This window comes from Cyanistes caeruleus, chromosome 20 (genome assembly GCF_971803275.1).
Source record: "Cyanistes caeruleus chromosome 20, bCyaCae1.hap1.1, whole genome shotgun sequence".
NCBI lineage: Eukaryota > Metazoa > Chordata > Aves > Passeriformes > Paridae > Cyanistes > Cyanistes caeruleus.
The window spans coordinates 7,469,306-7,495,425 of record NC_141720.1 but is presented as its reverse complement, the minus strand read 5'-3'; the positions used below and the strand labels follow the sequence as shown (position 1 = coordinate 7,495,425).

The 26,120-nt window shown below is 48.3% G+C and overlaps 1 protein-coding gene and 2 long non-coding RNA genes across 5 annotated transcripts in view; all 3 read right to left on the bottom strand.

The window, feature by feature from the left end:
* Positions 1-1,072: 1,072 nt before the first annotated feature.
* Positions 1,073-3,280, bottom strand: LOC111937154 (uncharacterized). Its single transcript, XR_002868459.2, has 3 exons — positions 3,240-3,280; positions 2,581-2,706; positions 1,073-2,253 (listed from the first exon to the last, which is right to left on the bottom strand). It is a non-coding gene; the product is annotated as an uncharacterized LOC111937154 (long non-coding RNA).
* Positions 3,281-14,688: 11,408 nt separating this feature from the next.
* LOC147649722 (uncharacterized) lies at positions 14,689-20,355 on the bottom strand. The gene is made up of 5 exons (XR_015278314.1): positions 19,726-20,355; positions 19,439-19,620; positions 19,164-19,329; positions 17,834-17,940; positions 14,689-16,289 (listed from the first exon to the last, which is right to left on the bottom strand). It is a non-coding gene; the product is annotated as an uncharacterized LOC147649722 (long non-coding RNA).
* Positions 20,356-21,958: 1,603 nt separating this feature from the next.
* Positions 21,959-26,120, bottom strand: part of COL5A1 (collagen type V alpha 1 chain) — a 132,634-nt gene continuing 128,472 nt past the window's right edge. For all 3 annotated transcript variants that reach the window (XR_015278313.1, XM_086858824.1, XM_086858825.1), the window contains exons 65-66: positions 24,903-25,136; positions 21,959-22,821 (exon numbers count right to left, since the gene is read on the bottom strand). Coding sequence is in view for 2 of the 3 variants with exons in the window: in XM_086858824.1 (XP_086714950.1) it covers positions 22,675-22,821; positions 24,903-25,136 (381 nt within the window). In the remaining variant the exon portion in view is untranslated. The remainder of the gene's footprint in view (positions 22,822-24,902; positions 25,137-26,120) is intronic.

Here is a 26,120-nt window from a genome sequence, read left to right as displayed (position 1 = left end):
TGGATGTGCATCCTCAGGCTGGGCAGGAGGCAGAACAAATGTGGTGTTCCTGACCCTCTCCTGCTTGCAGACAACATTTAGGGGCAAAAAAACCTCGTTAAAGTGATCAAAAATATCTCTCCAAACACTTTCAGAGCCTTAATATATTCTACCCAAAACACCAGGCCTTTAACACCTGTGTGGGCCTGACAGGAATAGCTGCTCCCTGCCAAAAAAAAACCCAAACAAACAAACAAAAAAAACACCCCAAAACGGAATCAGCTGCTGGTTTTGGATTATTCCTATTAAAAGCTCAGCCCAAAGAGGCTGCAAAGGTGCCTCCCAAAGCAGCATTTTATCATTTTGGGTTCACAAGCACAGTGAGAGTTCTAAAAAACATTCTCTGAGCGCTTTTCCTTCTTTCCTTTCTCTCCCAGCTCCTTCCAGCTCTAATAAACAAGGCTAATAGACAGCTCCAGCCTGAGATTTACTGCATTTAGGGCTGGCAGCAGAGCTGGATTCCTCCAGAGCTGGTCTGTGTTCAGCCCCAGCCGTGGGCTCGGGGAGCAGAGCTGAAATTCCCTGTTCCACAGAGCAAGGCTCCAAAGTGTCAGCACAGGGGCTTGGAACTCATTCAGAAGTTTTTTTAATAAGATTCCCAAGAGCTCCTTTTGGGTTAGGGCAGGATTTATGGGCTTAGAGAGGAGAGGCTCTCAATACATTTTATCAGGAATCCCAGCTGGAGGGGAATGGCTCTTTGGGAGACAAATGGCAGTGGCGGGGGCAGTGCCAGGGAGCTGGCTCCTGCAGCTGGATGTGCTCCTGTTCCCAATTCTCCATCACAACCTGAACAATTCTCCTCCTTCCCTGAGCAGTCTGCAAGCTGGAGAAAGGGTGGAGAGGCTGGATTCACAACCCAGCTTGCAGTGTTCTCCTTTGCCCTAAATATTTTGGACCTTTAGGCAATTCAGAAACATTTCCAAGGCTTTTCCTTCAGCTGCACCAGCAGGAAGGCTTTGGCCTTTATCCCATAAAACCTCAGAAGCTCCCTGATTTTGGGGCATTTCACAGAGCAATCAGTGTCAGGAAGCTTCTGCAGGATAATTCAGGTTTATTGGTACAGGGACCAAGGTCCCACAGGACGGAGGGCACTTCCATCCCAGCAGGAATCCATCCAGGATAATTCCTTGGAGACTGGGCAGCCTCTTCCCAGCAGGGTTTTCCTGGGAGCTGAAAATCAGGGAAATTCAGCCACTGCAGGAGAAAGGGGTCCCATGGGCCAAAAGCAGAGGTTGTGAGGGGAAACATCAGGGAACAGCCCGGCTCCTGGAGGGCTCTGGCAGCCAGACTGACAGCTCCCAGCATCAATATTAATCTGCTCATTAACAGAGCCTCGAGAAGCCAGGCCCAGGGAGAGGGGGAGGGAAAAACGGATGGAATTAGCAAACCAATCCATCCTGGAGATTTTTAGGCTTTTGACTATGGATTTCTTTCTTCCACCCTGACTCAGCTGGAGCAGAGAGGGGGGTGAGACCTGTGTAGTTCAACAAATCAATTGATGAATTTTCTCCCTGACATTCAGGGTCTGAGTCCTGGGCTTATCGTAAAAAGGCACTGCCAGAGGATTTTAATAAATCCCTTTAATTAAGTGATATGTTTTAGAATTAAATTATGATGAAAACCATAAATCCTTTCCCAACAAATGGAGTTCAGTGTGCACAGAAGGAAAAGGGCATTCCTCTTGTATCTTGCTGTTTTTTCCACCCCTTAATACAACAGGATTCAAAAATTCATTATCAAACAATACAGGAAGCTGGGCCATTTATCACCCTGCAATCCAGGCTTTTAAATTAGTGGGATTTAGCCTTGCACTAAGTAATCCTGTGCCAGCAGAATGCTTGAAATTTTTTTTCCCTTCCCACCTGGAGCTTTGTTCTAGAGGTAATTCCCCACAACTGAGGCAGGTCTGGAAACACCTTGGAATGGAGGTGGCCCAGCCTGGGATCTCTCCATGGGATGCCTCAGCAGCATTCCCTCTCCAAATTCAGGGAGAACAGGAAAAATCCTCAGTTTAATCAACTGACCAGATCCAAAGGTGGGGAAGAGAGGAGGTGAGATGAGCTCCTTGCTCCAAACTGGGGGTTTGAGGATGTGGGAAATGGGAATTCCAGGAGAGAAAAAAATGTGTGGCTGTGCTGCTGAGGCTGTTCCTCAATTCCTGCTGAGGCTGTTCCTCAATTCCTGCTGAGGCTGTTCCCCAATTCCTCCTTTATCCTGGAGATTGAACAAAAAGGGAAACCTTGAGCAAGGGCAGCCAAGAGCAGGAATTGCATGAAAACAATTTTGGGGAAAAAAAACCCAACCCCCAAACCACACACAGAGCCCTTGCACGGAGCTTTCCCTGCGCCAGGGGCTGCTTTATCCATCACTTTATCCATCATTTTATCCATCACATTCGGGGCTGGGAAGCGAGAGCTGCCTCAGTGCAGCACAGAAAGTCAATAATGACGGGAGGGAAACTCAACAACAGGAGCAATCGCTCCCCCAGACGCTGCCTTGTCACAGCAGAGGCAAACAGAGGCTCTTTGTTCACATATTTACCTTTCCCCACCATCATTAGAGTCACTGCATAAATAGGAGGGTTCATTTTCCTCTCCCTCCTCCGCTGGGATGGAACTGCAAACAGCTCAGGGTCCCTGGCTGCTGTCGTGCCCTCCTCCAAAAAGGCTGATGGTAATTTCAGGAAGAAAGAAAATAATAAAAAAAAAACCACAAAAAAAAACCCCAACAAATCTCCCATTAAAATCGCTGCTGAAGGTTGCAAACAAGGTGAGAAAAACCCACACAAATAAAAGAATGCTGTACTGAGAAAACAGAGGCTCATAAGAGCGACTTTCTCAGCATTAACTCCTCTGTTGCTATAGAGGGAGCAGGGCTCTGCTGCTATTTCTGGGCTCCTCCAGGACCAAGAGCAGCACTTGCCACACTCCCTGCTTCCACTGGCCGAAATGTGGCTCCAACACAGAGCAATTTACCACCAAACCAAACAGTGGTACAGCCACTGCAATTTTTCTCATGAATCTTCTCTAGACAGAGAAGTCTATAAATTCCCAGAAATTTGTTCACATTCATTAAAAAACCCCAACAAGCCCAAGCTTATTATTCTAATTAATTTTTAAAATCCTAAACCTCCCTCAGCATTTTATTTTTTTTTCTCCTCCATTTTCCAAATGTTAGCAGAACTAAACCTCCTGCCTTACCTGCACCTGACTCCCTGAGCCTTCTCAGCTTGCAAAGGAACACAAACTCAGGAGCTGCTGGGTTTTTATGGGGCTAAAGCAATGAAGAACCCCACCTGAAGAAAGCCTGGTTTAGTACCAGGTGTCTCTGAATTAACCCTCTCCAATCTGGGGAATTATGCAAATTTGAATTATTTTCAAATGGATTTTCTGTTTGTTTTTTTTTTTTCTTTGTTTTGTCACAGCATCACCTCTCCCAGAGCAGGGGCATTTTGCACAGGGACACTCCTCCATGTACATTTGTCACCTCTTATTGCCAGCAGTCCCTCAATCCCAGACTTCTGCTTCTGGCAGCGTGAAAAAAACCTACAGGAATCACAAGGTGAGACCAAGAGCGACAGGAGCTGCTGTTTTCCTGCTCCTCTGTGAAACCAAAGGTCATAAATCTCCCAGTTAAAATTCTCTTGATTGATGAAACACAACCCATTGCTGGTAAAACACCCTTGTTTTCAATAATTAATATACAAGATACCTCGAAGAAAGGCAGGGATCTGGCGGAGGGGATGGTGCAATTATTGTTTCATTAAAGATTGATTACATGTGCGGCCAGTCATTTGAATAATGGCTGTGCTGACACCTGAAATGGAATGATAAATGAGCCTGGGGTCACTGCATGCACAGGTTGGCTCTGGAATGCCAGGGAGAAGCAGCAGCAGCTCTGCAGCCCAAAAGGTCAACTGAAATATTAAAGAGCTGAAGATCAAGTAACTGTGAATAAGGTCAAACACAGTGTTATGGTGACAGGAGAGGAATTAATTGAGTGATAATTGTCCTGCGGTTATGCACTCATTTTTATTTCTTTTTTTTTTTTCTTTTTTTTTGGGAAAGAGAGCTGAAAGAATGGATGTTCAGGGGGTTCTGAACACACACAGCACAAGGGTTTCTCTGCTCAGAGATGCCTGTTCTAAGTGAGAGGAGCCATCTGGGAGAGGGAGCTGCCACCGTGGTGGTGTCATCTGCTCCTGGGAAAATCTGGAAGGGACAGGAGCCACCTCTCCCTGATCAGCTGAGCTGTGCTGTGTCACCTGGCCCAGCACCAGGGGTTGGAATGGACAGGAATGAGGTGGTTTTTCCAAGGCTGAATCCTGGCAAAGGCTGGGGCCAGCATCCCCTGACTCCAGAGTGTGATGGATCCCCCCAGGCAGGAATTCCCAGCCTGGAATGAGGAGGTGGGATGCTCCTTGTCCCCACTCACCCATGGTCCTGAGTGAAGCAGGTCCAACATTCCCAGCCCTAGATTTCCTGCAGGAGGAGAAGGAACCCTGGACTTTCTGCAGGAGGAGAAGGAACCCTGGACTTTGTGCAGGAGGAGAAGGAACCCTGGACTTTCTGCAGGAGGAGAAGGAGCTCTGGAATTTCTGCAGGAGGAGAAGGAACCCTGGACTTTCTGCAGGAGGAGAAGGAGCTCTGGATTTTCTGCAGGAGGAGAAGGAACCCTGGATTTTCTGCAGGAGGAGAAGGAGCTCTGGATTTTCTTCCTTGGTAGCCCCTGCCCACCCCCATCCCTGCAGCTCCCGGCAAGGACACAGGGAAGGGAAGCAGAGAGGGGGGGACAGTTTGGGACAGTTTGGGACAGTTTGGGACAGTTTGGGACAGTTTGGGACAGGATGCAGCTCCAGTTCAGCTCAGGGCCCGGGCAGGTGAGGGATGCTCTGTTCAGAAGCCAAGGCCCGTGTGGCACCCAGGGCAGGGCCAGCACCTTGCACTCCCTGAGCCTCCAAACCACCCCTGGGTGCTGACTGTGTCTGGGTAAAGGCACAAAGCCCACGCCCCTGAGGCTGCAGCATCCTGTGCGTGGAACATTCCCCTCTTCCCCACAACAAAGTGAGGAGCAGCCTGGCTCCAAGGTCATCCTGCAGCCAGGAGTTTGCCAGGCAGGAGTTTCAGTAAGAAAGAACAAACACATGCTGGAAGTAAATGCCTTAATTATATTAATGATTGGTTTTGCCCTCGACTGCAGCGCTAAGGAGACCCTCTTCTATCAAAGTCAATTAAAGGCTTGCTACTCTCCTAAAGCCCAGCAATAAAACAAGAGCTGTACATATCCATTAAGCTGCAGTACACATCCATTAAAGTCGCTTTTGCTGCTGCAGTTCATTTACTGGCAGGCTTGGCCTCGATTCTGCTCTCATTTCTGTGGGTTTTACCCTGGTGTAACAGCAGGGACTTGGCAGAGTGAGCCCAGCTGATTTACTCCAGCCCAGTGCATGTCCAGACGTGGTTACAAAGGGGATGAGAACGTTACTCCCATCTCAGACACCTGCAAATAATCGCTGTGCATCAATAAACCCCGGAGATTAACAGCAGCCAGGCAGTTCTGAGCACACACACACAAATCTCTGTGCCACGCTGGGAGTGAATTTCTCCCCAAGATGGAAAAGGTTTCTCCCTCAGGAAGTTTGGGAGGAAGAGGAGCAGTGTCTGCAGCTCCTCCTGGATCCTGGGAATGGAGCTGGAGGTGATGCTGAGGGTGACAATGAGCTGGGCCAGCTGCACTAAGTTGATTTCCCTCTGGAAAACCAGCCCAATTCCCAAAACAAAGCAAATCCCGAGCTGGGAAGCTCCAGACCCTCATCTGTACTCAGTTATTGAACTAAATTACTTATAAAATGATTTTCCCCCCCTTTTATCACACTTGGCTGGAAGTTCCTTGTGCCGAGGGAAGCAAGTGTGGGTCAGAGTTTCTCCTCAGTGTTTTATCAGACACCAGAACTTCCCTGGATCTCACTCTGCTCTCAGCCAACCCTTCAAACATCAACCTTCACAAAGGCATTTTGAGCTTCCCCGCTGCACTAAGATTAAATTCCAGTCTCACTTCCATCCCCAGAGAGCTCCAGCAGTGCCGTGGGAACAGAAATTCTCTGTTCTCTCCTGGGAGTTCAGGTTTTTCCCCGCAGACAGTGCCAGGGAAGATGCTGCCGTGGCAGACACAGCTCAGCCACCAGCCAGGGATGTAGCACATGAAGAAAATTTAACTTTTCTTGATTAGTGTTGGTATTTCAAAGAGCTCTTGGGGAATGTGCTGGAGCAGTGCAAGACAAGGTGTTGAAAACATCAGCACTTTAAAAGGTGCCTTTGCTTCCCTCAGATTTCCTTAAGAAGAAGTCTCACAGCAGTTTTCTTAAAAGGAGCTGGAGATAACAGGGAAGCAGTAAAAAGGTAGCAGAGGGAATGGAGAAATCAGTGTTTGCCTGTGGGCAGAGCAGGGGGATGGCAGGGGAGCAGGGGACACTTCCCTCAGCACTTGGGATGTCCCAGAGGGGGAAGATTCCAGCTCAGCAGACCCCAAAACATCTGTCCCTTTGTCCCCTCCAACAGGAGGAAGATTCCCAGCCCAGCAGACCCCAAAACATCTGTCCCTTTGTCCCCTTGTCCCTCTGCCCATCCCCAGCTCCCTGTGCCTCACCCCAAGGATGCCCCTGAAGGAATTCCTGGGTGGAATTCCCTCTCCTCCCTCCTGCAGGATGTGTTTGCTCTGCTTTTGGGTTTGGGGCTCTCGTTTTGCCTTTGGCACAGCTGGGAGCACAGAGCTGGAATGTCACAGCCCCTGGGATGAGCAGGGCTGGAATGAAGCTGAGGAAAGGGAAAGAAAAGGAAAGAAAAGGAAGGAAAAGGTCAGCACACCCTTGGCTGTCAGCACAGCCCTGCAGAAAGACCCCGGGACTAATTAAAACTCCAGGCTCCACAGCCAGGAATGCAAATCTTTACATCTGGCCTGGCCTTCATTATCCACCTTGGAGAGCTTCTTCAGGAAAGGGAGAATCAACCATACCCAGCCTAATTGGCTTAATTTCTCTAACTGCCTTCCCCCCTGAGATCTATTTCTAAAACAATTTCCACTGTTCTTTCAATATCCTCTTCTTATCTCCCTATCATCATCTCATTCATTCCAATTTGGAAAGAAGCCCCATGAAAGAACAAAAAACCCCCGAGTTTCTCTTGTTTTATGCAGCACATGATGTGAATTTCCCAACAGCAAAATTTTAGGGTCTCCTACTAATCAATCCTTGATTTCTTTTATTCCTGACTAGGAATATAATTGATATTTTTGAGGCAGAAGATGAATAACAACAGCAGCAGTTCTCCTGTTTTTGTGGTGGAATCTTCTCGGTTTTAAAGTTGAGACAGGTGATTTTTGTAAATCAAAAGTTCAGCTTCAAAGAGGAAAAAATTCACACGCAGGAGGTCTGAGCCACCTCTCCCATCTGTCTCCCACTCTCCAGACCCTCCAGAAACACTTCCAAACTTTACAAAGGGTTTGAGCCGTTTTCCTTCTCAGTGTGGCCTTTAATAATTAAAGAAAAAAGAAGGAAAAAATAAAAAAAAAATAGAGGTGAGAGCTTTGAGATTTACCACCCCCAATAAAGGCTCTGTACACAGTGATTTACAGAGCCACAGCTCTGCTGGCTCCAGGAGAGAAATGTGTGCCACTGCTTGATTTATGAACACCCAGCTGGCATTTGCAGAACCCTTCAAGCAGCAAACTCTCGGGTCAGTAACTCTGGCAGTGCCCACCCCCGGACTCAGACCCAGAGCAGACACTTTGCTTGTCTTTATTTCCCTTTTATTTCCCTTTTATTTCAGTTTTATTTATTTCCCTTTTTAAAATCACACTGCCACCAACGCTGAGCAAGGACACACCAGGGCCACGGACACAGGGGTGGGTGTAATTCCTGATCGTGGATTTGGGCTGGATTTCATGGCATGAAAACCATCAAAGCCAAATATTGATTTTGGCTATTTCAGCTTCCCAGGGTGAATCCTCCATGGATGCAGCTTCTGATCCCGGTTCTGAGATGGGGAACTGGTGGATGATACCAGAAAGGAGATGCTACAGGTGCCTAAATTCCTTTTAACACTCCAGTCTAAAATTAAATCAAAGGATTAAATTTTTCTCTCTTCATTTATTTAAAACAAAAACAACCAGTTTCAGGTGTGCCCTTAAACTGGAGCCCCTCAGTTCAGCAGCTTCTGAATGTTTTTGGTCCCACCTCTCTGAGGAGACAGCAAACAACCCCCAGGATGTGATGCCTGTGCCAAAAAGGATGTATTCCCTTTTTTTATTGATCCCACAATGTTTCCACAGCCTTTCTCTACAGAAAAGACACATCTGGGAGTGTCACCCTGGTAAATGATAGCAGAGGAAAAGAATAATTCAGTGTGCAAGGCATGGGAGCTGGGAAATGCTTCCAGTGAAGGATTGGAAAGCAAAGGGGAGTGGATGGAGATGAACAGGGAGGGAGAAAGGCTGCAAGGAAGGTGGAGGGGGACTTTTGTTATGGAGTGATTGGACAAAGGGGAATGGCTTCAAACTGAAAGATGGGAAATTTACATTGGGCTTTAGGAAGGAATTGTTCCCTGGCAGGGTGGGCAGGCCCTGGCACAGGGTGCCCAGAGCAGCTGGGGCTGCCCCTGGATCCCTGGCAGTGCCCAAGGCCAGGCTGGACATTGGGGCTTGGAGCAGCCTGGGACAGTGGAAGTGTCCCTGCCATGGCAGGAGTGGGATGGGATGAGCTTTAGGGTCTCCCAACACAAACCAGTCTGGGATTCTTTGAAGGCTGATGTGGACAGAGCTGTGATGGTGTGGAGGAGACAGGGGGCATGTGGAAGGAAAGGATGGCAAAATGCCCCAAATTTCTCCTCTGGGCCAGGATCCCCATTTCTTGGATCACCCTTCCCTGGAGCTGGAACCATGACAAATTCCAGCCTGTGAGAAGCCTCTAAATCTATCTTTCCTGGACATCCTTTCATTTGCAACCCATCCCAGCGAAGCTCAGGCTGGGCGTGAAGCTGAGCATTGCAATGTTCTCTCCTCTGGCTTCTTTTCCCTTTCCCCCCTCATTCCCCAAACCCAGAGCACTAGTCCTTAGTGCTGGAATATATTTAGCCAGCCTGAAAGCCACGGAATAAATGAGTCAGCAGCAGCCAGGCTCAGTAATGAGAGAACTCCTCCGAGCAGGAGAGGGTGAGAACTCCGTGCCACGGTTAAATACCAGCCCCCTTCTGCTGCTCCTTCTCCAAAGGAACATTCCCGTTGGTTTTCCTGGAGGGGACTGAGTGCTGGAATCTCAGGAGTGGGGACAGATGGCCCTGGATGTGGTACTGGAGTGGAGACTCCTCATGGCAGCCAGTGAGGGAGGGAAAACAACTCCACAGGGTGAACCTGCCTGGCTGCCCATCCCTGCCAGGAAAACTCGGGAAAGCTGAGCAGGAGCAGCCCCTTGACCCCTCCCTGGCTGCCAGCTTGGGAAACCAAGTGCCATCCTTGTGTGATCCTTGGGAGGAAAATTCTTCACGTGGTTGGGAGCTTTCTGGATCCGTCCCTGGAAGCTCCGACCAGAGAAAATGCTCCCAGAAATGCTGAGGAAAGAATAAAAATTGTGGCTGCCCCATCCCTGGAGGTGTCCAAGGCCAGGCTGGAGCACCCTGGGGTAGTGGCAGGTGTCTCACAACCCATGGATGAGCTTTAAGGTCCTTTCCAAGCCATTCCTTGATCCTAGAAAATGTAATTTAGCCCTGAGCTGGAGTAGGCACACACAGGGGAAGAGCTGATGGCTTGGAAATTAGTTTTAGCAGAAGTTTCTCCATCATTAACATAATAATGAAGTTTTTAATAACAGGTTAACCTTTCCTTGTTCCTCCACCCTGGAAAATCACAGCACCCCTTTGGGTCAGTAGAAAGGGTGAGGATCTCCCAGCTGATCCAGTCATTAATTATAGAATAAGGAATATGTTCTGAAATACTCTTTGGGTGGCTGAAATTCCCCCAAATCCATGGGGTTCCTATCCGTGGCTCAATCCATCACTTCGCAGCTCCAGGCCCAGAAGAATCTGCATTTTTATTTCTTTTACTGCCAGCATTTCTTCATTATTTGGTGGATTTTATTTTTCCATACACAAACACGACAGGGTAAAATCTCAGCAGGGATAACAGATGCTTGATAGGTGCCAAAAATAAAATATCAGCAGATGCCAGGCAGGAACTAAAGGTGTTGAAGAGCTTTCACAGCTCTCGTGCTCCTTGGGAAGTGCTGCTCCTTCCCTCTCTCCAAACTGCAGGGATGGAAATGGAGTTTTCTCCCCCAGTATTTCATGCTGAAGACTCCAGTCATTAACCAAGGGTGTGCACTGGGGCAGAGAAGATCTATCCCTCAGCCTCCGAGAAAAATCACTCCGGATAAAATGAATTCCTTTGCTCCTTGAAGCCTTTTATTTCACACAGGTGGCTCTTCCAGCTTTTCCTGCAGGAACTCAGGCCAGGCAGACACTGAGGGTGATTATGTTTCGTTTCTCCTCTCTCCTCTCATTGCCATGGGCTCAGAAATCTCTCCTGAAATGCAACACTGCTCGTAAAGGGCAAAGCTTAAGCTGCAGCCACGCCGTGGGATTGATGAATCCAGCATCATCCCTGCCTTGCTGGGGCTTGGAAAGCTCCTACATTTCATTTTTCCTGCTGTGATTTATGGTACAGAGGGGGAGAAGGCCCTGCTTGGGTTATTTTGGAGGAAGGTGATGGGTTTTGCAAAGAGAAAACTGCTCTGACCCTGGCAGCAGCAGCAAATGGTGAGGCCCCACACAGGGAGAAGGACATGGAAACTTCTCCAAAGTCTTTCAGAGCTGGTGATGACGAGGAAAAAATACTGATCTTGCCTTGATTGCCTGTCAGGCAAAATGATTCCTCCTGGGTGAGCAGATATTTGCAAGGCTGCATTTCCGTGGTATTTAAACATATGGGCAGCGGATCCATCACCGTGACAAATGAAGCGAGATGGATTTAGAAAAGCAGCTACACCCCAAAGCTGGGCAGGGACTGGGAATTTTTAATTTTTTTCCCATTTTTGGAGGAGCTGGAGCCTCTCAGCATCAGCTCAGAGGAGAAACCTGCCCTGCAGCAGGAGCATGTGAGATGTGGCTTGGGCCGGGAGCACAGGGACAGCAGAGCTTAAATTAACAAATAAACCAAATAGAAACAGGAAAAGATGTTTATCCCTCCCAACCTCAGGCATCCTGAGCAATCCTGATCGATTAAAACACACCTGGGATGGGATTTACCTCTGCTCCTGGAATTCTGGCTCTGGCAAACAAAGGGGAGCCCCAGCACAGTAGGAAATGTGGGATTGGGGGATCTTGGCAACCTCTCCCTGCACCCCAACATCCCCAAAAGAGCCTGACCCAAATGAAACTCTGCATCCTGGAAGGAAATCCATGGATCTGATCCTCATCCCGTGCAGGGGTTGCACATCCAGCTGGGGAGGAGTCCAGGACTGGCTTCATGGATTGCAGTCAAAAAGCATCTTCCTCCAATCCCCTATAAATCACCTGCCCAGCCCCTGGAAATCTCAGCAGTCAATGGCAGCGATGCTCAATGATTTATTTTTACAGCCAGCTGAAAAATTTCCCTCAGAGCATCTCTTTTAGGAGTAAATGGCTTTTTAGCAATAAGGACACCTGGCAAAGTTTCTCATTGGGAAAAGTTTCTCAACCAGAAAAGAGTAATTTATGAAGATTTCTGGAATTGTGGGTGATGACAGAAACATTGATTATTTTTATTTTTTTTTTCATAGGTTGTCTCCCTGGAGAGAAGGGACAAATGTATTTTAATACCATTTAGCTCCTCAGTGTTAGTTCTGTTTAGGTTTTTCCCAGGTAGGGATGTGTTACAGGGCACAGATGTGTTACAGATTACCTGGCAGAGAAAAATCTCTGCCCCAACAAGCCAGGCTTGAAATAATAAATTAATTATGGGAAAAGAGAACAGGACTTGGAGAGGGCGACAGGTTGGGACCCAGTCATGCCTTTTGTCCCTTTATCCACCTAAAACTCCTCATGCCCTTGATTGGATCACTCCAAATTCCTTCCAGGAGCTGTTCCAGGCTCCTTCGAGCTCCCGGCTCCCTCTCCCTGCCCCTATTTCCAGCTGCAATAAATGCCCACAGTCACTCCATAACGAGATTCCCACTTCCCCTCGCTCTTCATTTGATTTTTCAGCCTCGATTCCTGAACTCCTCTTTCCTCCAGCCCATTTACACCAACTCAGCTGCAACAAATGGGCACTTTATTATCTGCAATTGGCGCTGCCAGAGGACTGGGGTCGTTCTTGTGCTGGCTCTGAGCTCTGGTGGGCTTTTTTTTTTCCTCTGAATGATATTTCCAAGCCCTTCCCAGGGTGAGGAGAGAAAGAACATTTGTTATTGATAGAATTTCCATTTAAATTGAGGATGTTGCTCAGTGCAACACGTGTTCAACCAAACTCTTTCCCCCACAGCAAAAAGCAGCGAATTATATGACAGGGGGGAAAAAAAAAAAAATGTTAGGAAGGGGAGGGGGTGAAAGGGAGAAATCACAAAAGCTGCTGTGAAATCCAGCTGGAAATACGCCTGTAATGAGACATCTCGATCTTAATAAGGCTGTGGGTAAAGCTTGGATTACACACCCAGCTTTGTGCTGCTCGGCAGCTGCTTCCCCTGACAGCTCCTTTCTGTGCTTGCCAATCCGATTAACTCTGCAAAATGAGAGACAAAACAACATGAAATCTTGGGCTTTTAAAAAATAAACGGGAATTCAGCCGTGTGGAGGGTGCTGGATGGGCCCCAGCAAAGCCTTTTCAAGTGGGGAGAGTGGCACAGGCACTTGCAGGTGGGTTTCCTTTGAGCCACCAAGGGCTGCTCATGCTGGAAATTCAAGGTAGGGATCCCCCAAACAATTGGAAATTCCATCCTGATGGAGCCTGGGAGTTCTCCCCAGCCCTGGGCAGCGGGAAGAAAGCTCTGGAGCAGGGAGAGGAGATGAATTGAGTCTCTCCCATGATCTCACTCCTGCAGCTCTGGAGTGATGCTGGGGCTGATTTAGGGGGTCCTGCCCCCCTCACTCAGCTGGGGCCACCTAGGATCTGTCCCCAAGCTCCAAAGCAGTGCCACAAACCAGTCCCTGCCCCTGGGACCTGCAGTGTCCCCTCACTGCAGCCCCCAGGGTGGGTTTGGGCTAATCCAGGGCTGGCTCATGGAATCACAGGACCATTAAGGCTGGGAAAACCCTCAAAAATCATCACATCCAGCCCTGAAGCCAGCACTGCCGAGGCCACCGCTTCACCGTGTCCCCAAGTGCCACACCTGCGTCTTTTAAACCCTTCCAGCACCTCCCTGGGCAGCTTCTTCCAGCACTGATCAGCCCTTTCAGCAAATAAACCTTTCCTAATTTCCAGTCTAACCCTCTCCTGGCACGACTTAAGGCTGTTTCCTCTCCCTGGGACACTTCATCTCAGCAAAGCCAGGGCAGCAGGAGGAACTGATGTCCCTGGAGAGGAGGGAGATATTCCCCAGGCCATGGAGAGGGGAATGAAGGGGTGCAAGGATCTGGTGGGATGGTTCATCTCCAGCTGCTTTCAGATGTTTTTCTATTTCTAATCAGACAAAAATAAATGTTTTCAATGAGCCAGCCTTGCTGTCACATCTTCTGTGCTCCAGGAGGCTGGGGCAGGATCCAGAGGGCACATCCATCCAGCCCAAATCCCATCATCCCATCAGGGAGGAATATCAATAGAAAATTCATGGAAAACATGTTAATCTGTAAAAAAACCAGCTTTCATCTTCATTTGCTCCAGCAATGCCCCCAGCATGGACCAGGCTGTCCCCAGCTGGGGACAACAGAGGGACACCAGGCCCCTCTGCTGCTTTCTAGGATTACAGTGCTGAGCCATCCTCTGTTCCAGGCTGGTTTCTTTCTCCCAGGAAGCCCAGGATCCATGGAAAAGGGTTTTTTTTTGCTGTTTACAGGGTCACCCCCGAGTGTAAATCCCAGGTGTGAAGGAATGGGCTCCATATTGCACGTTGGCGGTTGCTACGGGGGAAGAAATGATGGATTTATCACCCCTTGCAAGAGCTGGAGAAAGAAAGATAGAAAGGGAAAGAGAGAAGGAAAAGGAATAAGAAAAGGGGGGGAAAAAAAACCAACCTCAGAATGATTCTGCCTGAGCTGCACAGGAATATTATTTATGGTCCAAAAAACCCCACGAGCATCTGAATGTAAAGCAGAATCACATCATCGATAATGCCCTGCCCTGATCAGAGGGAAAAGACATCTGAGGAGGGGAGGCAGGGAAATGGTACATTTTCAGCCAGCTGGAGAGATTGCAAAGAGGTTTTAATTCTGAGGATGCTGAAGAAAATTGCAGATGAGGTTCTATGAGAATAAATAGTGTCTGGTCATAGATCAGCACAACTTGATTTTCTCCCCTTTAAGTGCCACGATATCAATCTTGGGAGGGGAGGGAAGGGAAAAATCAAGGTGGCAAATGAATTATTCCTCAAATCTTCCTCCTCATCCAGGAGGAAAAACAAACACTTGCACTCTTGCTGGACAAACTGGCTTTGCTGGAAGGAGCCCGAAATACAGATCAGGAGAGGAAACGGGGGAGGTGGGAAAGAAAATATTTATATACAATAAATATTTAATCCTGCTCAGTGTTTCCTCCTGAAGAAACTCATAGCAGGGATTAATTTGTACATTCCTCCCCGCTCTGCTGGCGCCCTTCAGCAAGGTTAATCTTTGCTTGATGCAAGTTGGGAAATTAAATCCATGGTGGTGGACAAACTTCCTGTGGGGTTGGATTTAATTTCTTGCTTTCCCCCCCAAAAAAAATGATGGATGTGTGTGGAGCCACAAACGCTGCCTCGTAGAGCAGAGAATTCCTGAATGGATGCTCGCCTCCTTCCTTCTCCCCCTCTCTCCCCGTTGTGTGTCTTAATTAATGTTTCAAGTCTGGCAGGTTTTTGAATTCTGTTTCAACAGGGTCTTGGATCAACCTGCTTGAAGGGAAAATCCTAAAAAGGGACAATTTGGGTTTTTTTTTTTAGTGGCTGCTGCTGTCTCCTGAAATTCAGCATGGTGCTGGTGGCAGTGAGGAGCAGCTGGGGTCCGACCTTCAGCTCCGGGGGAGATGGGGCTGAAGGGGGGCACTTTCCCAGCCCAGTTTTCCATCTGGGAGCCCCCAGGAAACCTCTGGATGTGAATTTGTGCCACAATCCTGAAGAGATCAGACTCTTCACCACACCTGGGATGTGTGAGAGCACCTTTGGCAGACCCCCAGCAGCTTCTGGTCCCTGCTCAGCTGAACAGGTGAAGTTTTAAACTTCATCAGGGCATTCTCTCCCTCTGGATCCCCAGGCAGCGGCACAACCACGGCCGTGGGGCAGCATCCACCTTCTGGAGGGCTTGGTTGTGGCATATTCCCAAATAATCAGCCCCAGCACGATGCTCTCCTATTTTGCTACCCTCTTGGCACCTTGGAATGCTCAGGGAATCAGAGAATCCCGGAATGGTTTGGGTTGGAGGGACCTTAGAGCTCATCCAGTGCCCCCAAGGGACACCTTGACTATCCCAGCTCGCTCCAAACCCCTTCCAACCTGGCCTTGGACACTTCCAGGGATTGGGCAAAAAGTTCCCTCAGAGCTCTGCTCTGCCCTGAGCCGAGGAAACAGAGAAAACAAAAAAATCCGCGAGCTGAGAAACAGCCGGAAAAAAAAAAAATAATAAAAAAATCCAAGCGCGGCGCAGGAAATTCTCCACAAAGAACAACATCTCATTGTCAAATTAACATATTAATAATTAGGCAGGATGAGAACACGGAGTCCCAGGGCTGCCAGGCTGGCTGTGGCTGTTGAGCTGTGCAGCAGCAGTTCCAGGGGTGCCTGTGAGCGTGACAGCCGCAGCCTTACAAGATGTAATTTCAGCGCTTCACAGCTCCCCTCCTTCTGCATCTCTGAAGGAACAAGCTCGTTGGATCCTCTCTGAAGGAGGGGAACAGCTGCTTTCTGCAGGGTTTTGGTGTGTTTGATTTCTTTGGGGTGTTTGTTTTTGCTCAGGGCTGTTTGAGGAAAGCCATTAGTACCAGAGGGAATTGGGAGGGTTTTGTTTGCTGCCGAGGTAGGAGCAGGCAGGAGCTGTGGGAAGAACCGGGTTTGTGCCTCTGGAGAAAATCACTTTGCTGCCACGATGCCCCAGGATGGGAAAAATCTGCAAGCAGAGAAGTTACAAGGAATAAATGAAGTGGCAGTAAGTGCCATTAATAAAAGTGCAGCGTGCTAAACTCCTCCTGCTCTCAGATCAAAAGCAAAATGGGTTTTCAGTGCAAGAGCCCCAAATCCAGCACTTCCAGAGAAGATGCTGAAGATTCCCTTGATGTGGAAAGGGACTGGATTCCCCAGAGCTGGAAGTGCTGAGGGAAGGATGAATTAAAAGCCAATTATTTCCAAGGCTGTTTTTGGGTCACTGCACAGTGGCAGGAGAGCAGCCCTGCCTGAACAGCCCCTGACAGATGTTGGGAACATCAGCCCAGCTTGGCCTCAAAGGTTGCTCCTGCCTTAAAGGAAAAACACGTGGGAAGAAAAGAAAAATGAAGGGAAATCCAGATTATGCAGGGATACAATAATTGATGGAAAATTATGATAAATCCTTGCTTCCCACCTGCTCATGGCAGAGGGACACCGGACTCGTGGTGACACACACAGCACTGAGCAGTCCTGATAAAAAAATATAATAAAAAAACCATGGGAATTGTCTGGCTGGAAAGCCAGAGCAGGGAATTTGCAGAGGCACAGCTCCTGGGCAAGGTGTGAAGAGAGGGGACACATTTGACTTGCACTGCATCAGCTTTTCTGGGCACTCTGGAGATTAATTTACAGGTGGTGCTGAACTGCCAGAGGCACCTCCAGCTCACTTGTTTTTTCTCACAGGAAGACATGAGAGAGATTTTGTGGGGTTTTGGGGGTTTTTTTGTATTTTCTTTTTTTTTTTCCCAGAGCTGTGGGTCAGATCAATTCTACTTTTTGCTTGAGACATTAATAAAAATAAACCCAAGTCAAATCCAGCCTGGCTGGGAGAAGACGCAGGACAAAAAGCAGCTGAAGGACAAGAATAGCTCCAGCTCCTTTGAATGCCATGAGAGCCTCACTCTACCCAACAATTTGCATATTTTCTCCATGCTAATTCATGCACAATCCTCTCCCCTCCTCATTCCAGCCTCCCACTTGCTCCTGCTGTTTCTGTCTCTCCAGGGGAGCTCTGGTGGCACTAAGGATGCTCAACCCTTTGTATAAAACACCCATTCCCAGCTTCTCTTGTTTGCCAAAACTCACCTAGACACCGAGGGGACGCCCAGGATCTGCTCTCTAAATTTTATCAGTTACTGGTTATTTTTACCAGTCTGTTGTAAACACAGGATTTAAGGAGATGGGGGAGGAACATCTCTTGGAGAGGCAACAGCAACAAGAGCATCCCAATCCCACGTGACATCTTGTGGAGAGCAAAAGCTGTGACCCCAGAGTGGCTCAGGGAGTGGGACGTGGCAGGGCTGTGATCCTGGTCCCTTTTCCCAGCTCCCAGGAGGAACTGGGATGAGCTGGTCCCTGCTGGTGCAGCTCCAGGTCAAATCAGGGCTGGGGGAGCTGTGTTTGGTAAGACCCCCTATCCCACTCTAACAAATCATGTAGGATGGGCTTTTTTAGGGACAGCCAGTGCTCCACCAGTTAGATCACAAAATTCTTTAGGCTGAAAAAGACCTTAAGGTGATGGAGTGCAGCTGAAGCAAGCCAAGGGAATCCAAAAACCAGGGAGTCACAAGTCACAGAGCAGCACGAGGGGCTGGGCCTCTTCCTCCAGAGCAGGGCTGAAAACCAAACCAAAGAACAATTCCCATTTTACAGCAAATCCCACAGCAGCTCCTGTTTTACCCCTGGAAGCAGTGGGAAGCACACAGACACATCCTTGTGCCTGGGTCAGCTCAGGCAGCTGTGTGGGGAAAACACTGCAGGTTTCTCCTGCTTTCCTCACCCTGCAGGGCAGGAATCCCAGCCCAGGCATTTCAAATAAAACCTCACATGCAGGGCAAGGCAGAGCAGCAGCCCCAAGCTCTGCAGCCTCCCCTTCCCTGCTTTAAAAGCACTTTTTAACCCCACTGGGATCAGCTGGGTAATTCCCACTCCCTGGGCTGAGTTCTGCTCTGCTCCCCCTGGGTGCTGAGCTTGGTGGTTTTCATCCTCTCTTTGCTGCATCCCGAGCTTTGGGCTCCTGGTCCTGCCCTTGTGGGATCCCTGAGGCAGCTGCTGCTGGAATTTGGGGTGAGCAGCCCCATCCTCACCCCATAACTGAGCAGGTTTGGGTGCTCACACTGTCTCAATAATCTGCTGCTCTTTCTGTGGCTCTTCTACAAATTCCCCTCAGTATTTCACCTGCTGGAGTTACAGCTTTGGAGCTGGAGCACTAAATCATGGCCATGTTCTACAAAAAGAGGTGAAAGATGTGCCAGGGCTCCCGTGTCTGGCAGTGCCAGAAAGAGTCAGATCTCTCCTCAGATCTCTGTTTTTCCCTAATAGCAGATCAAAGCTTCCCTCAGCACGGAGGCGTTTGCTGCAAGCAGCAGTGATTGAGTGCAAATCACAGCTGGTGAGAAGGGCTGGGGTCACCTTGAAGGATGAGCAAGGTCCAAGTGAGGTATTTCCAGCCGGGTTTAAGTAAATAAAGTTATTTTGCCCTCACTTCTCCCTGCAGCTGTGGTACCTCTGCATTCCTGGGGTCCATCTGGGGCCATAATACCCCAAGATTTCCCAAAACTGCTCCTCAAAGTCAATGACAGACCCAATGACTAAAGATTGAACGATTTCAGGTCCAGGTTGGATGGGGTTTGCAGCTCCCTGGGCTGTGGAAGGTCCCTGCCCATGGAACTGGCCCAATCTGTGGCTCTGGCTCCTTCTCTGGACACCTTTTAGCGAAGAATGAAAATCATCAAAGATCTGCAGCCGAAGAATGAAGGGCACAAACTTTTGGGACACAGAGCTTGGCTTGGTCACCTCAGAGCCTCGTGCAGGGCTGAGCTTGCTGCACCTGACCCACCTGCAGTGCTCCAAACATCTCCTCCTGAAGGTCCAACATCTCCTGGAACTGCAGCACCAGCCAGGGGCTGTTTGAAGAAGCCCCTGAGAACCAGAGTGACCCGGATCCGGTGGCAGCCACTGGTGTGGTTTCCCACAGGGAATTCCAGAGGATCCTGGAGTGAAACCTGCAGGAGAGGAGGAGGAGAGGATGAGCAAAGTGTCCCCCGTGGTGCTCCCCTCCACACAGCAGAGCCCTGGGGCCAAGAACGGGAATCTGGGGGTTGAGGAGCTCACCAAGAAGCTGGAAAAATGGTTTTTTTTCCTGAATTTGTCTTGGGATGGGAAGATCAGGAAGAGAAAAGCTCCTCTGGTGATGTTTCTGCTGCTGTGGAGAAGGTGAAGAGCTGGTGGCCACACAATCTTCTCCACGTCCCAGCCACCAAAACCAGGTTGGATTTTTGCACTGGAATTTCTCACTGGGAAAGAAAAAAACAAAAACAAAAACAAACCAAAGAAAAGATTCCAGGCATGGAATTTCTTCCCAAGATGGGTTTGGATTGTATTTTACAGTATTTCTTTACCTTTTAACCACTTCCACTGCTCCTCTGATGAACTTTCCAGGCTCCACAGGGCAGGGGGCTCCTGGGGAAATCCCGCTGCAATCAACTCCAACAAGAGATTCACATCACGGGGGTTTAGGTGGAAACAGTAAACTTGATTTATTGAAAAAAAAAATCTATTACATTTATTCCTTTATTACACAGGTTTAAAATATTTAAAAATAGCTCTTATGGGCATTACACTTAAATTTTATGACATGTTTATTGGACTTTGAAGAAATGTACAATATGGCATTTGACACTATATTTTAAAAAGGGCCTTTATGTACTAAAAGTTGTTGTTTTTGTTGGTTTTTTTTTTTTTCCATAGGTTTTATTTTTCTTATCAACATTTGTTCAAGTCAATATATATTAAGGGGAGGAGGGAAATAAAATTACACAAAAAGAAAGTCTGCAAATACAAGTAGTAATTTTATTGCAATATACCGTAGCTAAGTGGTCTGGGGGGGATTGGAACAGTTTGGAGCTCAGTACAATTACAACACTGTGGAATTCAACACAGGAAATTTTTATTTTTATTCTTTTTCTCTTTTTTTTTTTTTTTTTCTTCTTCAAGCAGAGAAATCAAAGGAAAAAAAAAAAAAAAAAAAGCTCTCTTGATGAGAAAATTGAGAGCAGAATCCCATGACCTGGGCAGACACACAGGTGTGGACAAATATCAGAAATATCAGGATATGGCTTTGCTGGGATGTGCAACCTTTCCCGCCCTTCCCGCTGTTGCCAAGGTGACTGAGAAGCTGAATTCCTTATTTATTATCCTAAATTCCTTTTCACTGCTCTGCTGCCGGAGTCTGCAGTTTTTAGGGTAGCACCTTTTGGGTTTTTTTTTTGAATTCCCTTAAGTGGGAGAGAGCAGAGGAGAAGAAGGGAGAGGGATGGACACGGCTCCTCCAGGACTCCAAAAGCACCGCTGGCACTGCCGCTCCCTCCAGCACGGCTTTGCCTCCCTTCCTCGGATGCTGCTGCTCTCAGTTTGGGCAGGAGGGGAGAAAAGACATCATATATAGGCTTTTTTCACAGTAAATGTGATGTCTTTTCCTTCGTGGTGAAAAATCCCCCTTGAGCTGAGCGCTCCAGGCCAAAGAATAATAATTAAAAAAAAACCAAAACCCACCTTGCAACAATTATTTTCCAGCTGAGAGACCTAAAGAAGGAAAACGGGCAAGGAGGAAAAAATAAATGGTAAAAGAAGAGGGTGTCAGCACGTTGTGAGCCGTGGAAGGAATAAAAAAAAAGTGAGAAAAGGAGGAAAATTGCAAATTCCCGGGATTGCTGGGCGGGCAGCACCCCCACGGCTTCAGGACACCCAACATAAATTAGCACCACAAACGTTCAGCCACTGAGGACAATCTGCTCTGCTTCCCACTGGGAAAAGACATGGATATCCTTGGGAAAACCAAATAATAATTATTATAATAATAATAATAATAATAATAAAAATAAAATAATAATAATTGTAAGAACATTTAATGTTTCTTACTACACGGGCCCATCCAAGGAAGGAGAGGAGCAGGATTTGGATAGAAGAGATAAGAAGGTGCCATGCATTTATCAGCAGCCAAAATCTGCCTGAAAGTGCCTAAAAATCCAAGTGGGAGATTGGCCAGTGGCAGGGTATCCCCAGTGTTGTGTTAAAGTTATCAGCACCACAGAGATATGTAAAAATAACTATAAAAAGCACCTTTTTTTTTTCTTCTTCATTTTTTTTTTTCTTGGTTTTTGATATTCAGAGAGGACAAATGGATTTCCCCTGCCACTGGAATCTGCCACTGGGAATGGATTCAGGTTTAATTCTTATTATTTTAAAGGAATGCTGAAATGAAAAAAAAAAAAGAAGAATGAATTTAAAATGCAGGTGTTAAGCAAGTGGATGAAAAGGCAGAGACTCAATGCAGATCCTGCTTTTAGATCAGGGGATTTGTAGGAAATTTGTTAAAAAGTGGCTTTAATTTCCTCATTTTGAAAGGAATCATTGCAAAAGGCATCTGTGGCTCAGGGGGCTGGTTTCACCTCATCCTGGGGGTAATTCCAACGCCTCCAGATCCCAGTTTGGGGCAGGGAAGAGGCAGAAGTGGGGACAGGAGCTGCTGTCTTCATTCCCAGCTGGAAGCTTGGCTGGGATGGGGTGGCTTTAATACAGACAAGGTCACTTGCATGGTTTGAAGGCGGAAACATTCCAACATTTCAAATAAAATACGATACAAATATTTACTCACAAACATACAAAAATAGAAGCACCTTTAAGACACGGCAAAGAGATGCCCAGTGTGACCTTGAGTCAGCACTTTGGAAAACGTGGAATGAGGCAAACTCAGTGGAGGAAACATGGAAAATTCTGGAATTAGCCATGGCATCTCCTTGCTGGAGCTGATCCAAACAGAAGTGGAAGTGGAAGAAGTGGAAGGCAACAAAACCCCTCCAAGAAGCTTCAGATCCAGGACTGCTGGGACTTCAACATCAAGCTGGACATGAGGAATTTCAAGTTTTTTCCTTTTTTTTTTTTTTTTCCTTAGGAACAAACAAACGCTTCCTGGCGAGAAGGAGAAGAGGAGGAAGGAGGAGTGTGCTGGAGGTGGGCTCAGCTCAGTGGCCGCGGGGCAGCAGCGGTGGCAGCAGGGACAGGGCCAGGTCTCCGTGTGTGGCTGGTGGTCATGAGATTCCATATCCATCCTGGGAATGGCTGAGGGGGCACAGAGGGGCTGGGGCAAAACCAGGGGACGCAACAAAATAGGTGGGGAGGAAAAAAAAAAAAATAATAACCCATCGCTGTCCAGTTTCAGACCGTGCACGTGACGAGGAATTCTTTTTTTTCTCCTTTTTTTTTTCTTTTTTCTCTTTTTTTGTTTTTAATTAAATGGCGCAATGAGGTTACGAGGTTGCTCATTTGGAGACTAGGTTCAGGTGGCTCTTTTAGCCCAGGAAGCAAGCTGGTCCCACCTCGAATCCAAATTTCTGTGCCGCTTCTCCGAAGTCATTGAACATGATGTCGACTATGGGGACCTGCTCCACTTTGGGCGTGTTGATTTCCAGGATGGTTTTCTGGTAGCCCTTCCTTGCCTGGAATGAGGGAAAGAGGAGCTCTGAGGATGCCTCCAAGCCTACATCAGCACATCTGAATAATCACCACTCTGCTGGGAATACCGTGTTGATTTTTCCCGGGAATTTTTGGACCCAAATCGGAGTCACCACCACCCAAACAAATTTATTTGTGCTTTTAACACGTGTTGCCCCAGCTGCAAAACCCTTGAGAGATGCCCAGACCTTGGGGAAGAAGCAGATCATGACACTCGAACTCTGCTCCAGCACATTTCCAAGCTGGAATGGGAGCCTGGAAAAATCGTGGCTGTGGAAGGGTTGTTTCCTCTCCCCCAGGACATGCCTGGCTTGTTGAGCAAATGGGAGCGATTTAATTCGAATATATTAGTGAAAAGATCACATTTAAAGTTTGATGGAATTCACAAGGTGCTGCTGTCTTTTTATCATGCCTGGTGGCCACAGAGTTCTTTCCAAAATATAAATAATTATTAGAGAAGCAGAAGTGCCCCCTGAGGGCGTACAAAGCTGCACAAACAAGAGAATTTATGGAGCAGCTTTGGGCTCTACCTTTCCCTGTGATTTGTGTGGCTCACAAGAACAGGCTGGAGCACAGCTATGAGAAAGGGCTGGAAGTTCAGGAAAAACAAATTATGGGAAGAACATCAGCCCTGGAGCTCCTCTGGCTTCAGCAGCCTCCCCACTACAGCAGGACAAGCCCAACCCAGGGTAGGGCTCAATCCTGGCATCACTTAGGATGGAAAAGACCTTTGGGATGATTGAGGCCAACCATTAACCCAGCACAGCCGAGCCCAGCAATTGGATGGGCTGCAGCACTCACTCTCAAAAAAGAAGCAAAAGCACCTCTAAACTCCTGGTGGAGTTCTCTAAGTTCCTAATGGCTTTTTTATGTGTCTAAGAGCCAGACTAAAATAATCTTTAATGTAGAGAATCTACTGTAAACCCCAAACTCCTTTAAGCAAATAGATAAATCTCAAATATCCTGCCTGCGCTTTGGGCAGCACCATCTGCCAGGGTAGCAGATTAATCCAATTTATCTGCACAAAAGGTAGAGGTTTTCAGGAGGCTGATCCACTTTAAAATGTTCAACACGTGGTCCTCCAGCAGCTCTGAGATTCAGAAGGGGAAGGGAGGAGAAGGTCCTTTTCCCCAAGGATGCTATGTCAGCAGGAGACATGAAAAACTTGAGGACAAACTTCTCCTGAGTGTTTCCAGAAGGGGGCTGGATGCCTTTTCTCTCTCCAGGAATGTGTTAAAAGTTCTAATCTGATTTTCCTCATTGCTCCATCAGTAAAAAATCTGTTTGTGCCAGAACAGAAGCATTTCAATCTCAAATTACGTGAGGAGCTTTTTCTGTCAAACATCTCAATCTTTCTGTCCCGTGGGCTCCAAGTGCTGCAGTTCCAGAGGGTGGGAATTATGAATGTTTTTACACCAGCAAGCTGGGGCTCAAAATAAATGCAGGCAGCACCTGCTTTGCCAAATTTTTATCTCCTGAGGGCAGAATTTTCAGAGTTTAAACCCAAATCAAGCATCCAAGAGGAGTTAGAAGAAAAGGGAGGATGTGAGGCACCTTTGGAAATTGTGGCTGTGCACCTCATGAGCAGCACAGCCCAGAGCCTTCCTGGGGCTGCAAGAACGAAAATTCCAACCAAACCCTGCCTGCTTTGCCTCCAAGAATTTCTGGAAACAGTTAAAAAGATCAAGCCCTGGAAATTTCCTGCTCAACTGGGTGCCATCTCTCTCCTCTCCCTGTGCGAGGAACCGGCTAAGAACCAAAACACAGGGAGGCTTTTGAAAGCAAGCAGCATTTTTAGGCAGATAAATTGGATTAATCAGATTAATTTGATTCCTGGAGGTTTTGCAGCTTCCTCTGACTTCGAGCAGGATCATGGATTCCCATGGAATCGTTTATTTCCAACGCAGGGAAGAGCAAGTTGATGTCTGCCACGTTAAGGAAAACCCTGAAGCACATTTGGGGGTGATCTGCTGGGGGGAAGATGGTGCTGGCCAAGCAGAGGAGGGGACAGAGGTGTCCCCAAGGTGTCCCCAAGGTGTCCCCAAGGCCAGGAGCACCCACGTACCGCGCAGCCGTCGAGGGCAGCCCGGATGTAGGGGTTGTTGTCGTAGGACATCTCCTCGTCGTTGGAGCCCAGGAAGCGGATGGCCTTGTCATAGCTGTTGGTGGTGGCATCGTGCCAGGCCACCGACTGGTAGCAGTTGTAGGTGATGTTCTGGCGGGCCGAGGCGCTCAGGAGACGCAGGAAGGTCATCTGCACCACCCCGATGGGGTTCCCGTCAGAGTCCACGTAGGAGAGCTGGGAGAGGTGGAGAAGGGACAACACTGGGCAGTGAGGGGCAGGAAACACAGCTGGGGGCTCTGGGGGACACCAGTGTCACCAGTGTCACTGCTCCTGGCCTGGGGGCTCTGAGGGACACCAGTGTCACTGCTCCTGGCCCAGGGCTCTGGGGGACACCAGTGTCACCAGTGTCACTGCTCCTGGCCCGGGGCTCTGAGGGACACCAGTATCTCTGCTACTGGCCTGGGGCTCTGAGGGACACCAGTGTCACTGCTCCTGGCCCAGGGCTCTGGGGGACACCAGTGCCACCAGTGTCACTGCTCCTGGCCCAGGGCTCTGAGGGACACCAGTGTCACTGCTCCTGGCTCTGAGGGACACCAGTGTCACTGCTCCTGGCCTGGGGCTCTGGGGGACACCAGTGTCACCAGTGTCACTGCTCCTGGCCTGGGGGTTCTGAGGGACACCAGTGTCACTGCTCCTGGCCTGGGGGCTCTGGGGGACACCAGTGTCACTGCTCCTGTCTGGGGCTCTGGGGGACACCAGTGTCACTGCTCCTGGCTCTGAGGGACACCAGTGTCACTGCTCCTGGCCCGGGGCTCTGAGGGACACCAGTGTCACTGCTCCTGGCCCAGGGCTCTGAGGGACAGCAGTGTCACCACAGCCCCTGCTCCTGCCACACTGTGGCCATGGGGCTGCTCTGCTCACCCAGGAATTTTTCATTCTCCTGCTGGACGGGGTGAAGGTGTGAGCAAAAAAATTGAATCTAAAAGGAGGGCAGGGAAAAAAAAAGAAACCAAGGGGGTTTTGGCCCTGGTGGCAAGAGGGTGGAAATTTGGGGATATGTCTCAAGTTTAAGCCAATATTGAATGCATTTCTCCAGCTTTTGAAGAGGAGAGAAGGTGAATTTCTGTGAGGGCTCAGGGCTTTATTTTCCTGTCCTGTCTGACACTAATTTCTGACTGCTAGGGGTGTTTTGTTCTGCACACTCTGGGGTATTCCCCA